The sequence below is a fragment of the Pectinophora gossypiella genome, chromosome 5 (genome assembly GCF_024362695.1).
Source record: "Pectinophora gossypiella chromosome 5, ilPecGoss1.1, whole genome shotgun sequence".
Lineage (NCBI taxonomy): Eukaryota > Metazoa > Arthropoda > Insecta > Lepidoptera > Gelechiidae > Pectinophora > Pectinophora gossypiella.
The window spans coordinates 2,544,170-2,560,410 of record NC_065408.1 but is presented as its reverse complement, the minus strand read 5'-3'; the positions used below and the strand labels follow the sequence as shown (position 1 = coordinate 2,560,410).

Sequence of the window (16,241 nt, the reverse complement as noted above, 5' to 3'; positions counted from 1 at the left end):
TTGTCTTTTATTTTTTTAAATTATAAAGAATATTTACAAAGTGTGATAAACATATTATAAAGCTACGTTTTATTGCCAGTATTATTTGGCTTTATATGTTTCTTTATGAATTCCTGGAAAGCAGCCACATCTTCCGGTTTATCATCTGAAAAATTATGTTTATCTATCAATAATACAATTTCTTATTTATTCACTCAATACAACATTTATAAATACAGTTTTGTATTTAGTTCATGAGAATAAATTCTGTTAGTTTTAATTTTTTTTAAGTTTTGTTACGGCAATGGTCACGGTGTCACTAACAACCTATATTGTTAAAATATATGAGTCTAACCAGGTTCCGGCTGCGTATCCTCAGTGCCTTCGTCATCACTAGAGCTGTCGTTGCCAGGATGCTTCAGGTACATGTCGCTGATCTCCCTCCCTCCCACCACTTCATCTATCAAACTCTTCTTCTCTATCACTGTGTCTTGAGGTTCTGAAATATCGACGTGAAAATTGGTTTTATTCGAAGGAAAAATAATGTCCGTAAGTAGAAGTGAGAGAGCGGACTATCTATCTCGCTCACACTTAGGCTTTTTTTTTAATCTTGTTCTTACTTTGTGTACACACTTAGGCTTTAGGTGACACAAGGTAAGAACGGGATTTTAGTATGGAATGGCCGAGCAATGTTAGTGTATTTGCCCAACTGGGCACCCTCAGGCCTCAGGCCTGTTGTCTAAAATTATGTACGGCGGCCAAGTACTTAATGACATTTGCGGCAAACCTACAATAAGACACATAAAAAACAAAACAAAGCTATTGTTCTGAAAAACCGGGTGTTACGAGGTTAAACAATAATTACGTACCAGATTTTTCTGTTTTTAATTCTTCGTCTTTTCTTTTCTGCTCCTTTAGTTTCTCTTCCCGCATTTTTTTCCAATCAGCACGATATTCCCTGTAATATTTTAAACATTAAAATAAATACTTTTTTTTTGTTTTTCGTAATTATATTGAAATCACAAGTGCATTTGACAATGTAATTTACTAACCTTTCGTACTCTTCGGCCGCTTCGTCTACCAATTTGAAGAATTCATCTAAGCCCTGCAAGAAAGATCCAGAAGACAATTAAATTCCAAAACATACTTAATACACTTAAATTTAAGACTGTGGCACAGTATACAGGGTGTTAGTGACATCGTAACGAATACTCAGAGGGATGATTCAGACCATGATTCTGAGTTAATATCAAGTGGAAATTTCTGTCGCAAAATTCATGTTATTTTTTTTAGTTTTTTTAAATTATTTTCTATTCTACATATACTTTTGCGATGGAAAATTGCACTTGATATTAACTCAGAATAATCAGCTGAATCATCCCTCTCAGTATTCGTTACGATGTCACTTACACCCCATACAAGTACATACAGTAGCCATACAAATAGGTATGGGTGTTAGTGACACTGTAACGAATACTGAAGGGGATGATTCAGACCATGATTCTGAGTCGATATAAAGTGGAATTTCCTGTCGAAGAAGTCATGAAAATTTTAGAGCTTATTTAAATTATTTTCCGTTCCATACTTTTGCGACGGAAAATTCCACTTGATATCAACTCAGAATTATGGCCTGAATCATCCCTCAAAGTTTTCGTTACGATGTCACTAACACCCTGTATAGAATAATAATACGTATAGAACGGTAACTCTCCGTCCCGCACCAACACGTATCGGGTGCCGAGCAAGATTTACCTCAGCCCCTGTGGGTCTTGGTTTTAGTCTAATGGCCGTAGATACTCGGAGGAGCTCTGTGGCGCAGCGGTAAACGCGCTCGGCCTGCGATTGTTGAAGTTAAGCAACTTTCGCAAAGGCCGGTCATAGGATGGATGACCACAAAAAAAAAATCATCTCGAGCTCCTCCGTGTTTCGGAAGGCACGTTAAGCCGTTGGTCCCGGCTGCATTAGCAGTCGTTAATAACCACCAATCCGCACTGGGCCCGCGTGGTGGTTTAAGGCCCGATCTCCCTATCCATTCATAGAGAAGGCCCGTGCCCCAGCAGCGGGGACGTTAACGGGCTGGTGATGGTGGCTGTAGATACAACGAAAGGGCCCGCCCGCCTGATATAAACCGCTTGGTTTTATACTGACACATTAAAAAAGGTAGAACAAAGTATGCAATGGAAACAAACCTGTCCCGTATGCGCGCTAACTCCACAGCACTTGAGCCCCTGATAGAAGGAGTCCAACGCTAGGGCCATGGACCGCGTTAAATTGCCGATGTATGTGTTACCGCCTTCGCCGTCACCGTCCGCGTCTAGAGCGTCCTGAAACGCCTCGAAGTCGCGCATCCATTCCACTGCGTATGAGTTGTCTACTACGTCTGTCTATAGGAAGTTTTTTATTAGTAACTTGTAGCCGTAACACCAGACACAGAGTGCCGTGTCAGAGAGAGTACTGCGGGGCGGAAGACAAGAGATAAACCACTGCCCTATTTTTCCCTAAAAATGTAACGTGGAGAATGCTACACCGACAAGAGCGTGGCTCTTAAATCAGTGATGATGATGAGCCGTAACAAATCATTTTTTTAATATTTTACAGTATTTTATTTTTCACTATTTTAATTTATAAAATAGCAACATTACTTTCCTTCTTGTACGATCGCGCGTCGTGTTAATTGCTTTCTGTGCCTTAATTTAAATAAACAGTGGTCAACCTCGAGGTTCGTTTCTCTTCAGCATCCATTCTCCTCATCACTACACTACACCAGCTAACGTGCACTGCGTGCGACAGTTTCAAAAAGAAGAAAGTGGCTGTGACATCAGACGGACAGACAGACATGACGAATCTATAAGGGTTCTTTTTTTGCCATTTGGTGGATTACCGATTTTAGGGTTCCAGAGCAAACATAAAAAAAATATAACTTTCTGCCAAACTTACCTTATTCATAACAACAATGAAAGGCAGCCGCGTCTTGTACAGTATAGAGCAGGCGTACAACATATTAGACATGAATGTGACCGGTGATACACTCCGTACTGCATCCATCACATACACCACTACGGTGGGACGTGAGGATGCCAGGGTTTCCGACACTATGGTACCTGATGCTGACCATGTGAACACTTCTATTTGACCTGTAAAAGTAAGGTAAACCATAGTCAGTGACAGTAAACCTAGCACGTAATTTTTTTTTTCCTGTTTATATCTGCAATCAGGGGGGCTACCGGCTAAGACGAAGCCGATTCAGATTGGAGCAAATCGAACATCGATTTGATCCTGTCGTACCGCGTAAGCAGCCAAGATGGCGATCCCCGATTCGTGACGTCACATGAAGTTCGGCAAGCCGATTGAACGAATGATTTCAGTACTTTTGATACTTAGATCGGTACCGCGTAAAAAATCGAAGTTCGGCGTCTGAAGCCGATTCCCATTGGAAGTGTCAGTTGAAGCCGGGCACTTTTCAGTAACCGTGATCAATTTTAATTTCTTATTTTCACTGTTTTTCAACAATATTAGGAACTATTTACGGTGGGCGACACATTTTAGAAACATCTTAATCAATATAAAATTGATATCGGCGTGGATTTTCGTGTTTAAATACCTAAATACAGTGTTATGGAGATAGTCGTATTGTGGGCTGCTGCGGAAGAAAATGTCTTCAGAATCTTGAGCAAATCGATTGCAGGATACTTCGAGAGAAAAGCCAGTATATACTTCTCACAGGTACATCTATTTATAACATTATTTCTGACAAGTGGCTCAATGTTTACAGAGGAAAAGTTGCTGAACTTACTAGAAGCGATTTTTGATCATTTCATACTTATCTATTTTGTTTTGTTTCAGAGAGTAGCTACATTGATAATTTTAGATTATCAAAAGATGCATTTCGGACTTTGTATCATGACTTAGGACCATATCTGAAGGAGGTCCAATGCTCTACAACTGTGCAACCGACTTTAAGGTAGGTGTTTACTATATTATGGTTATGGCCTAGGTTACTATATTAGATATACATTGCGAAATATTACCTTATATTTTGATAATTAAAGTTATACTACAACATTACATGAATCCAATATAATATCTGTATGTTATATATTACAGTGACAAATGCCCTCAATCAGCCTGCCATCGTGAGATAATATATCAAGTTTCCTCGGACAGAGTAGAAGTCTCCAGAGGTTTCAATGACAAATTTGGATTTCTTGGAGTACTTGGATGCATCCACGGCACACACATTGCCATTATCCAACCTCACGAGTGGGAAGAGGCCTTCTTCAATAGTAAGTATTACCATTCATTGCATGTTATGTTGGTAAGAATCATGCCTTTAACTAACTACATATGTTTAAGTCACTAAAAATATTTTGATTTTCAGGTTTGTGATGGAGATATGTGCATTACTATGGGAGTGTTAGTGCTAGACTGCTAGCCAAGATAACCATATTTGGAACAACAGCACTTTGAGAAGGGAAAAGGAACATCTCCTTAATTTTAATATGTTTAAGTTCATTAACCTCTCATCTGCCGAGATACCAGACACAATAGATTTTACATTGTGTCTGGTCGAGATCCGCATTCCGGCAGATGAGAGGTTAAGTGGACTCATGTGGTCCTTGAAATGTAAATTATAAAGTCAGTGTGGTGTAATCAAAAGTGGCAGATTGTTATTCAATAATACAACATCTAAACAAACCTTTCTTTATTGGCATCAAATAAACTATTTTCATTATGCAGATTTATTTATTTTGTGTTATTACATAATTTGTTTCATTGCTCCCCTCTCATTAACCAATCTATCTCTCAAGTAGATACATTTCTCTAATCTTGTGTCCATTGTGCTTAATAAAGTAGTTTATCTGTCTATATTTAACTTGTAACAAATAATTCCATTTATTTTGTATAAATACAAGCTTGCAGGGCCTTATTTGACTAGACTATTTGTAATATGTAATAGTATAGTCAAAAAAGCCCTGCGGGTGGATCGAAGAAATGTAATCAATTAGAACATACTACAAATATAATATTGTTCCCAATTCTTACTATAATATGGAAATATAAGTTAATTGCATCCAACATCTTCATCAATACACCTATACAAATCTTTTTATTACATAGTAGTTGGCAAGGAGTGGGTGTATACATATACAATACACCTCTGCTTACCCCTTCGGGAATAGAAGCGTGATGCTATATTATTTTTGAATCACAATATAGTTCTTGGTAAAATGATATCTAGTTGCTTTGTCTTTAATGTACTTTAATGTTACCCCTAGACAAACTCACTTAAATAACATGACCAAACTTAAGTATTTAAATTAAATATATGTTTCAGGATCATACAACTTCACTTAAATAACATAAATGGAGTACTTATACTTTAGCTTAAATATTTACATACAAGCTTATTGAATACATATGTTTTTACTTATGTATTTTAACTTAGTTTCTCTAGTGTCTTCGTTCTTGAGAATCGTCATGCTGCTATTCTTAAACCTGTAATAATTAAATCCATTAATTCATATAAAATACATGCAAAATATAAACAGTCACAATATGACAAAGTTTTTATGACGTCTATCGTGTACATTAGTAATAGTCTTTATAGACTAGTTATAATCCTTTAGTTATTACTTTATTTATTTGGGTGATCCCGGCAAGGCAGAAATTTTGTAAAGTGGTCTTTCATGAATTAAAAGTTTAGGAACACTAGCCGATTCTAATGGAATGAAATACAATGTAAAGAAAATATTTTGGAATGTAATAAAGTAGCACATACAAAGATATAAGGATATTCATTTTTGGCCTTTATTCTTGCTATAGTATGGAGTAAAATATGCTGATCAAGGAGGTAAATTTGGGTATATAACATGCTACATCCCTGGCGGGGTAGGCAATAAGGACAGACCACCAAGTGTCGTGATCCTTATAAACTTCTCCTACTTGCTCCAATTCCATACATTTTTTAATAAGTTTGAGTAAATTACCTTATATTGGTCTTCACCTAACTTTCTCCAGCAGCAGCCGAAGCAACTCTGTTTGCATATCCGCGGCCTTGGTATTAGCTTCAGCAGCTGTAGCCAGCCAGCTTGTCGACTGCTGAAACAAGTCGCTCCTCCATGTCTAGCCTCCGACTCTCTAGATCTAGTCGGTGATCTAGAAAAACAAATAGATACATTACAAGTTTCCAATAAACTATTTAAGTTGTTGAACAATGAATAGGTTCATTATGTGACTATTCTTTTTTGACTTGTTTCTTACTACTACTAGATTAATAATTTACTTACATTTCTTTCGTTATTGTATAAATTCTGAGAAGATAAAACTGTTTGCATTCGGCGCGCGCGAATTCAAGTACAGCTGATATAACATAACGTCATTTTTCTTTTTTTTTTTGCGTTTCATTACTTCAGTTGCAAAAGAGAAATCCGTCATTGCATTTTCCTTTTGTTTTAAACATTTGTAAGACTTTACAAAGTGATTAACTAAAAATATTATCAATTAATAAAAATAACATACAAAATTAGTCTTGTAGCAAATAAAAAAAAAACAACAAACAAAAGTAAAATGCGATTAGTACCCCGAGTCCTCAAGAGATGGCGCTAGTGGTATTTTAGAACGCGGTAACGAGATGTTTTTGCCGATCCAATAAGATAAACCTCATATATTCCAATTGTATTCTAATACCTACCTCAGTAGTTTTACTTCTACTATAGTAGCTTGCTCCGGTAACTACTATAACCAGGATAAAACTGCTCGTGGTTCTCAATACTGCTTCCGCCGTGTGCCAGCTTCTGCCTAGGACTAGCATACAAAGGGACAGTTGTACGCGACGAACCGCACAATAAACTGTTTCTTCACATCCCGGCTGTTTACTTTCCACTCGCCGACCGGCTCGACTTGGCTATAAAGGACCCCACTCACTACACTGGCGACCAACGCGGGCAAGCCTAGTCAGCCCCAATACATCACGAGATCAGGAAGACAGACCACCACTACTGTACAGACACCTCGACGGAAGATGGCTTTATCACAAGACCAATTCCGAGAACTGCTACAGCACAACCAGCAGCAGCAACGTGAGCTAATTAACGCGTTCACTTATGGGAAGAAGAAAGGCAACATGGCTGATTGCAAGGTGCATTTCTATGGCGAAAAGCAAGCTGAAGCCGTTGATGCATTTTTCTCTGCACTTCTACTTTTTAAGGACCTTGAGGGTATCAGTGACGACGATTTTCTGAAGGGCTTACCACTGGTCTTACACAAAGAAGCTGGACTCTGGTGGCGAGGCGTCAAAGGGGATATAAAAACTGTCTCCGAATTTGAGATACAGCTGAAGAATAAATTCGCACCCATGATGAATGCCCAAAGTATCTATGAAGATCTATACACCATCAAACAAGGAGCCAACGAGCCTACTGAATCCTTCCTTGATAAGAAAAAGTCGTTGTTTTCTTTGCTACCTGAGCCCAAGCATCCTGAACACCAGCAGTTGAATATGATCTACCACTTGCTCCGCCTGGACATTAGAGACAAAGCACCGCGTAATTCTTTTAATACTTACGATCAATTGATCGAGTCGGCGTACAATATTGAGAAAGTCTCGAGAGAGAAGAAGTCTACATATAGCACTAATCCACCTAATATTTCTCGCAAACCTACAAAGATACGATGTCAGTTCTGCAAGAATCCAGGTCATACTATTGAAGAGTGTCGCAAGAGACTGAAGAAGGTAGTAAACGACACTACTCATCCTACATCTCACCAGGCACAAACTCAAGCACCATCACCATCGCAACCTAAGTTTTCGTGCTACGGATGCGGTACACCAGGCGTTGTACGTACCAACTGTCCTAATTGCTCAGCCAAAGCCTCTAAACCGATCAAAGAAGAAGAAGTTGGATTTTGCGCTCTTAGTGTCCACATTGAAACCAAGCCTCGACCAGTTATACCAGCTGTGATTGGCGGTATTAAAGGCTACCCATATATAGATACATGCGCTAAGACTAACGTAGCGTCTTACTCACTGTATCGTCGTCTATTGGCAGAGGGGCACAGATTTAGATCGGAACATGTTAACCTGACATTGGCGGATGGTATCACAAAGAAACGTACCGTTCACGTCGTTGATGTGGATGTCGAAGTGAACCGAAGAGTGTTCCAAACCAGCTTCATGGTACTACCCGAATGTAAGGACAACAAAACGCTTCTGGGAATAGGGTTTATAACCCAGGCCATGATGGTCCTGAACGTACCACAGTTCACTTGGTACTTTATTGACGACCCTGACGATGTGAACGAGTTGTTTACTGAGGACTTTGTCATATTCAACACTCGCACTGCAGGTGGAGCTAGGAGAGGAACCACAGACGCTGGAGGGATTTATGCGGCTTGTGCTCCAGTTACTACTGCTCCTGCGCCGATAAATATTGACCATGATGACGTCTCGATTCCGGAGACAATAGGAGATGCAAATCTACCAGAGGATACTGTTGAAGAAGCAAGACCATATTCTTTGATACCGAATCAACCTCACCCTGCGAAACGAATAAAAATGTTATTCGATGGTTACTCGCCCATGCTGGACTACATGTTTGAAGATGCCAAGCAGAATGCACAAAGATTGGATGTAGACTTGTCACCACGCTCAAGAACCCTGTTTGCAGCTACTACAGACCATCGCACTGATGTAGGCATAAATGCTTTGGACATACAGCTACCACCAAATGACACGTTGAGTATTGACCAACAGGAACATCTAAAATGTTTACTTACGTCCTTTGAAGACGTGTTTATTCCCAATGGCGAACCTGCAAAGCATGTGGAACACATCATCAATACAACCGACAAAGGCCCTATCTCAGTTCCACCGTATCGGTTATCTCCACCCCGCAGAGAGATTTTACGTAAGCAAATCAACGAAATGGTACAAGATGGAATAATCGAACCCCGCATTACACCATGGGCAGCCCCGGTGGTACTCGTGCCCAAAAAGAATGGAGAAATCAGAGTCTGTGTTGACTACCGTCGACTAAATTCAATCACAGTGGCCGATACTTACCCTATTCCGAGGATTGACGATCTCCTTCACGAAGCGAAGCCAACACTATTTATGTCAAGTCTGGATCTAAAATCAGGTTACTGGCAAATTAAGGTCAGAGAAGAAGATGTAGACAAGACTGGTTTCATCACGCCTTTCGGGATATACGTGTTCAAGCGGATGCCTTTTGGCTTGCGAAATGCACCTGCGACCTTCCAGAGGCTTATAGATCGATTCCGCGTGACCCTAAATGACGTCAAACTCCTTGCTTACCTGGATGACCTGATTGTGTTCTCCACCTCCTTCGATGCACACCTCGCAGACCTGTCGAAAATATTTACAAAAATGCGAGAATACAACATCACGGCGAACTTGAAGAAATGTAGATTTTGTAGTTCGACTATAAAATATCTGGGTCACTACATTACACCATTTGGCCTAAAGGTTGACTCAGAAAAAACAGCTGCCATAGCTAGTCTCCCAGTGCCTAATAACCTGCGTCACCTACTCACCTTTTTGCAAACATGCTCCTGGTACCGACGCTTCATCTGTAACTTCTCTGCAATTGCAGAACCTCTCACCAAACTCACTAAGAAGGGCGCCGTTTGGACATGGACTTTAGAGCAGCAGAAGGCTTATGATGAACTCAAACATCGTCTCACGACTGCACCCATTCTGCGTCAGGCGGATGAGACTAAGCCTTTTATTATTAAAACTGACGCCAGCAGCTACGCTTTGGGAGCAGTTCTAATCCAGGGGGAGGGAGAAGACGAACACCCCGTTGAGTATGCGAGTCGCCTTCTGACCGCCGCTGAAAGAAATTATTCAACGACAGAAAGAGAAGCTCTAGCGGTTGTGTGGGCCGTTACAAAGTTCAGAGGTTACATTGAAGGAGTGCCAGTCGTAGTAATCACAGATCATCAAGCTCTGAGGTGGCTTATGTCCCTAAAATCACCAGAATCAGAATCAGAATCAGAATCAGAATCATTTATTCAACGTAATTATCATGGATAAACTTGTTGAAGGTCAATGTAACATTTTTGAATTTACGTCATTTCGCAAGGTGTTATGGCTGAGGAGAAGAAATGACAAGAAACTGCAACAGCAACACATCTTTTAAAAACCAATGAGGATATACATTACAAGTTATTTAATAACTAGAGGAACACATTCAATACCAGACATTTTTATCATTTAGGTAGTCATTAATCTTATAATAAGCTTTTTTACATAAAGTAAGCTTCACGTGAGCTTTAAATTTATTTTCTGACAAATTTAAAATATTATCTGGTATTTTATTGTAAAAACGTATACATAACCCCAAAAAAGATGAATTTAATTTACTTAATCTAGAATTTTGAACAACAATTTTATTTTTATTCCTTGTATTGTAAGTATGCCTTTCACAGTTTCTCGGAAGGAGAGATACATTTTTACGCACATACATAATGTTTTCATAAATATATTGACTTGCGACCGTCAGTATATTTATTTCTTTAAACAGCTCCCTTAAAGAGTCCCGACAACGCAGATTATAAATAGCTCGAACTGCCCTTTTTTGAATAATGAAAATAGTTTCTACATCAGCGGCTCGACCCCACAATAAAATACCGTAAGACATTATGCTGTGGAAGTAGCTGAAGTAGACAAGTCTAGCAGTGGGTACATCTGTGAGTTGTCGGATTCTTCTGACGGCATATGCTGCTGAACTTAGCTTGCCCGCTAGTGATACAATATGTGGGCCCCATTGAAGTTTTGAATCTACAGTAATTCCTAAGAAAACGGTGTGTTCAACAAAATCTAGTTTCTCGTCGTTAATTTTAATGTTATTATTTACTTTCTTTACGTTTGGTAGAACAAATTTAATACACTTCGTTTTCTTAGCATTTAGAACTAGGTTATTTACTGTAAACCAGCTTAGAACCTGCGACACAGCGCTGTTTGCTTCGTCAAGTTCCTCTAACTTTCTATCGATTTTAAATATAAGAGAAGTATCATCCGCGAACAGTACAATGTCAGCTTGGTTCTGTACTACATAAGGTAAATCATTTATGTACACTAAAAAAAGGAACGGCCCCAAAATGGATCCTTGAGGAACTCCCATTTGAACATGAGAGCCCGAAGAAGTCGTACTATTGATTTGTACCTTTTGTATCCTATCACCTAGATATGAATTTAACAAACTGAGAGCTCCATTATTTAATCCATAGTGCCTCAATTTCAAAAGCAAGGTCTCGTGATCCACGCAGTCGAATGCCTTAGACAAGTCACAGAATACTCCTATGGCATTCTGCGACTTCTCCCAAGCATCGAAAATGTGTCGAGCAAATGTGACACTCGCGTCTGTTGTAGACCGACCCTTAGTAAAACCAAACTGCTGGCTGTGAAGTAAGTTATTTAAATTAAAATGACATAGCAGTTGGTCGAGAATAATTTTCTCGAAAATTTTACTAAGTACTGGTAGAATAGAAACCGGTCTATAATTCGTGGGGTCTGATTTTGTGCCCGATTTAAAAAGAGGTATAACTTTACTGATTTTCATTAAATTTGGAAAAGTGCTATTTTCAACACTCATATTAAAAATGTAAGCTAGATATGGTGCTAAGATATCAATAACAGAGCTCATCAATTTTACAGACAATCCCCATAAATCTTTCGAGGTTTTAAGTTTCAGCTGTTTGAATACTTTAACAATACTACTCGGATCAACGCGTTTAAAATCAAATAATTCAGTGCAAGCAGTAACATTACTTTTCAACAATATATCAGCTTGAACAGGAGAGGACCTGAGAGATTCTGTAGTTTTTACAGGGATGTTCGTAAAGAATTTATCAAAAACTTCAGCTACATCTTTATCTTGTTTAACTAACCCAGTGCTCGATTCTATATTATATTCTAATTCACGCGGTTTCGAAGCCTTTGTTTCGCTATTTATTACTTGCCAAACTGCCTTTATTTTATTATCCGCGGTCTTTATTTTACTACTAATATGCATCTGTTTGGCTGTATAACACACTTTTCGAAATATTTTAGAATATTTTTTGACGTAGCTTTTAAAACTATCAGTGTGTGTATACGTTTTTTCCTCATATAAAGAATAAAGAGTATTTCTACTTTTGCGAATGCCTACGGTAGCCCAGTCACTGAACTTGAATGATTGACTGTTGGTAACTACCTTTTGAGGAAACCCACCCACCGGTAAACTAGCCAGATGGGCACTACAGCTGCAAGCATATGACATTGGCATACAGTATAAACCTGGCCGTACGAATGTCGTAGCAGACACGCTTTCACGCCCACCATGCACAGAAGAAAATAGAGCAGAATGTGGTACCTGTGCAGTCTCTGTTGATATGCCTACCCGAAGCCCTAGTGAGATCCGCACAGAGCAGCTAAAAGACGTGTCCATAGCCCGAATCGTGGAAGCACTGGAAAAAGGGAATAATGAGGACGCTACGTACTGGTGTAATAAAGGTTACTTACTCGACAACGGACTCCTATATCGTCTAGCACCTGACTCCGACTCAGAAGAAGCTCAGCTAGTTGTACCTGAGCATGAATGGGCGAATATACTAGCCGCCTACCATGATGACCCGATGGCTGGACACTATGGTGCCGAGAAAACCCATGCCCGAATTTCGAAGCGATACTTTTGGAGAGGAATGCGCAAATTCATAGAAGCGTATGTGCATAATTGTTTAGCTTGCCAACGCTACAAACCCAGTAACCTCAAGCCGGCGGGTTTGCTACAAACAACGACCATGAATAAGAGATTCGAGACAATATCCACTGATCTCTTCGGTCCACTTCCAAGCTCATCAGATGGGAAGACTTGGATAATGATTGTGCAAGATAATGCAACTCGATGGGTGGAATTATTTGCATTGCCAAACGCTACAGCAGAGACTTGTGCCGAGACTCTGATCAAAGAGATTATACTCCGATTTGGTGTACCAAGACGTATCACAAGCGATAATGGAACGCAGTTCATTAGTGCTGTAATGCAAAAGATGTGCTTTTGTTTAGGAATCAAACACAACTTCACTCCTGTCTACCACCCCCAGGCCAATCCAGTAGAAAGACGGAATAGAGATTTGAAGACGCAGCTCGGTATCCTAGTGGAAAGCCAACACAGTAACTGGCCAGAGAAGCTCCCGAGCATCCGCTTTGCTATGAACACCGCTGTATGTTCCTCCCTTGGACAAACTCCTGCATACCTGACGTTTGGTAGAGAACTCAGGACTATAGATGACATACTGCATGATTTTCGTCAAATCGTTCTCTCTGAAAACTTCATCGCTGAAATCACTCCTAAGCTGTTGAATATGGCTGACACTATGAAGAAAGCAAGAGAGGTACAAGAAATGAAGGAAGAAGCTCGAAAGGAATATTTTGATAAGAGTCGTAGAAGCAGTCCGCAATACCAAACAGGGGATCTGGTCTTAGCAAATGTTCACCCAATAAGCAGAGCTTCTAAAGGCTACAGTGCGAAATTCACACCTCGACGAGATGGACCATACCTTATAGTGGAACAAAGCGGGCCTGCTTCCTATAAACTTGCCAACACAGATGATCCTTCTTTTGTGATCGGCACGTACCATACCTCTGCGTTGCAACCATACAAGAGCACTGGAAGCGTACAACCATTGCCAGCTCCTGTACAGCCGCTTAGGAAGAGAGGACGACCACGCAAACAGAAACATTAAATTTTCCAGTTTCATCGTCGTGACTACTTCAGAAACTGAGGGGGAGGTTGTAGCAAATAAAAAAAAAACAACAAACAAAAGTAAAATGCGATTAGTACCCCGAGTCCTCAAGAGATGGCGCTAGTGGTATTTTAGAACGCGGTAACGAGATGTTTTTGCCGATCCAATAAGATAAACCTCATATATTCCAATTGTATTCTAATACCTACCTCAGTAGTTTTACTTCTACTATAGTAGCTTGCTCCGGTAACTACTATAACCAGGATAAAACTGCTCGTGGTTCTCAATACTGCTTCCGCCGTGTGCCAGCTTCTGCCTAGGACTAGCATACAAAGGGACAGTTGTACGCGACGAACCGCACAATAAACTGTTTCTTCACATCCCGGCTGTTTACTTTCCACTCGCCGACCGGCTCGACTTGGCTATAAAGGACCCCACTCACTACAGTCTGTATTTTTTAATTTCATAATGATATAAAATATTAAATGTTTACCAAACGTCTCAACGAAACGCAAGACCAAAAGTCATTCGTTCAATCATGCACCCCACTAATACGTCTATTATAATCTATGGATTGATTTTCATCCAGATTGCGATGAACATCGGAAATTACCCGGTACCAAACGCCGAACTTCGATTTATCTGAATCGTTTTCAAGTCGCCGAAGTTCGGCGAATTAGCCGGTAGGCCCCCAGTATCTTTTTTTCTGTTTCCTATGAGCAGATTTGTTATAAGAAAGTGCATGAACATGTAACAATATAATTAAAGTAGGAAGAAATATTGGTATGGCAATTTTTTTTTAAATAATATAGGCTCTCTTTTTTTTCACTTTCATTATTTTTAGAAATAAACCACAAACCTGGAGTGTCAATAATGCAGTACTTGTGTTTCTTGCCAGCCTTTTCAATAAGGTTCACCACTTGTCCAAACTTTGTACTGAACAGGTTTAGAGCAGTCACTATGCCTCCATTAGGTCCTAAACCATACTGCTTCATAACTTCTTTATAGTTCACTGTATCTCTTATGTCTGTAACATTAAGGAAAACATTCAAATGTTAAAATATAAAATAATGGCTTATGAACATGCCACTAACAGTCACCTCTCATTAGGCAAAAAATGCAAATACCTATCAAGTCCAAAAAATTTATAAATAAATAAAATAAAAAACGACAAAACCTATAGTGGATAACCTTTGTGTATTTTTTTTTGGCCTAAAGGTCTTTGTAACCAGGCCAAAAATTGTATTTTAAAATTATAAATATAACCAAATTATTTAAAAAAAATAATATACATAAATTCAAATCTACTCTATTACACTTTCAGATAGTATACCTATTAACCGATACATACATAAACTTCCACTTGTAATCACAAGTACCTAATCAAAGAACTTGTAGCCACTATTGACACAATGTCTGTCATGTTAGAAAGGAGGGACTCAATCTTGCTGTCATATTTTACAATATGCCTGGTAAAACAATTAAATGTGTTTTATATTTTAGTTCACTCCTAGTCCACTTACAACATATCAAATTTTAAGCATAATAATGAAAACACCTACCACAGAATGTTAACAATTTCCACAATACAGTGAACAGGCAACTGTCTGACTCACCTATATTAGCAGGGTATGGGACCTCTCGGCATGCAGGGTCCAAGTTTACAAGGTAAGGCCTGCTCCCGTCCACAACCTTGCCAGCCAGACGCCGTGTGAAAGATGTCTTCCCCGCACCAGCCATACCTTATACAATAGGCACATTTTTAAAATTATGTATGTATGTTTTCTGCTTGCGATTAAAACATACATCTCTCTAGGCAAACCATAATCAATTTTTTCCCTGATTCGTAGTTGAACTGAAATTCCAGTTACGGTGTCGCAAATGGGGTCCCACACTTAGAAAAAAATATTCACTGTAATTGTTTAACCAATGGACATAGCTGAATTTTCGAGTGAAATTACTATGGCAGCCGAATTATTAAAATTTTATTAGGGTAATGGGTGAAATTCCATTATATACACTTTTTCACAACCAAGAAACCAATAGTAACGTAAGAATTTGACTGTTTACAAGCAGTCCTAACCTAAAATTATTAAACACACTGGTGTTTTTGAATCTTCATCCATTGCTGCTGGTTGCGACTCGGTCATTATGAAAGCTGTTTATCAATTACAATTACTTATGAGATGAATCAATCTTTAATTAAAATTCTAATCAATTTTTCCAGTGAAACGCGAAGTCGCGAAGGAACATGAAATACATGCAACTTCCAAGATTGATGACAGCTGACAGCTAATTGATTTGACAGTTGCTCAGACGTTTACGCAGTTAGATATTTTCTAACTCAACTCATGTATCATGTATTCATGATGTGTTGTCTGACTGTTGGAATTTAGTTCTGTGCAATAAAGTAACTTGATTTGATTTTGATTTCTTTTTTGAAGGACCAACCGACCATTGTATAAGCGACTAACCTTAATTTCCTTCAAGTCTCGTGGTGCTCTAAGGTATTGCAC

At 39.1% G+C, this 16,241-nt stretch overlaps 1 protein-coding gene and 1 long non-coding RNA gene across 2 annotated transcripts; one reads left to right on the top strand and one right to left on the bottom strand.

Annotated features, from left to right (window-relative positions):
• Nucleotides 1–5: 5 nt before the first annotated feature.
• On the bottom strand, nt 6–16,004 carry LOC126366628 (GPN-loop GTPase 1). The gene is made up of 9 exons (XM_050009814.1): nt 15,809–16,004; nt 15,342–15,467; nt 14,585–14,752; nt 2,917–3,113; nt 2,169–2,363; nt 1,032–1,084; nt 849–937; nt 335–478; nt 6–145 (listed from the first exon to the last, which is right to left on the bottom strand). Exons 1-9 carry the CDS (start codon nt 15,873–15,875, stop codon nt 63–65), a joined length of 1,122 nt encoding a protein of 373 aa, XP_049865771.1. The 5' UTR covers nt 15,876–16,004; the 3' UTR covers nt 6–62.
• On the top strand, nt 3,194–4,447 carry LOC126366682 (uncharacterized). Its single transcript, XR_007566377.1, has 3 exons — nt 3,194–3,940; nt 4,084–4,262; nt 4,358–4,447. It is a non-coding gene; the product is annotated as an uncharacterized LOC126366682 (long non-coding RNA).
• Nucleotides 16,005–16,241: the final 237 nt, after the last annotated feature.

What these genes read in the sequence shown, in the direction of transcription:
- LOC126366628 (XM_050009814.1), bottom strand. Translation starts at nt 15,875, where the DNA reads ATGACCGAGTCGCAACCAGCAGCAATGGATGAAGATTCAAAAACACCA. An exon ending in AGTGTGTTTAATAATTTTAG is followed by an intron (nt 15,468 to 15,808) that starts GTTAGGACTGCT and finishes CTATTGTATAAG; the next exon opens with GTATGGCTGGTGCGGGGAAG. An exon ending in CCCATACCCTGCTAATATAG is followed by an intron (nt 14,753 to 15,341) that starts GTGAGTCAGACA and finishes TTAATGTTACAG; the next exon opens with ACATAAGAGATACAGTGAAC.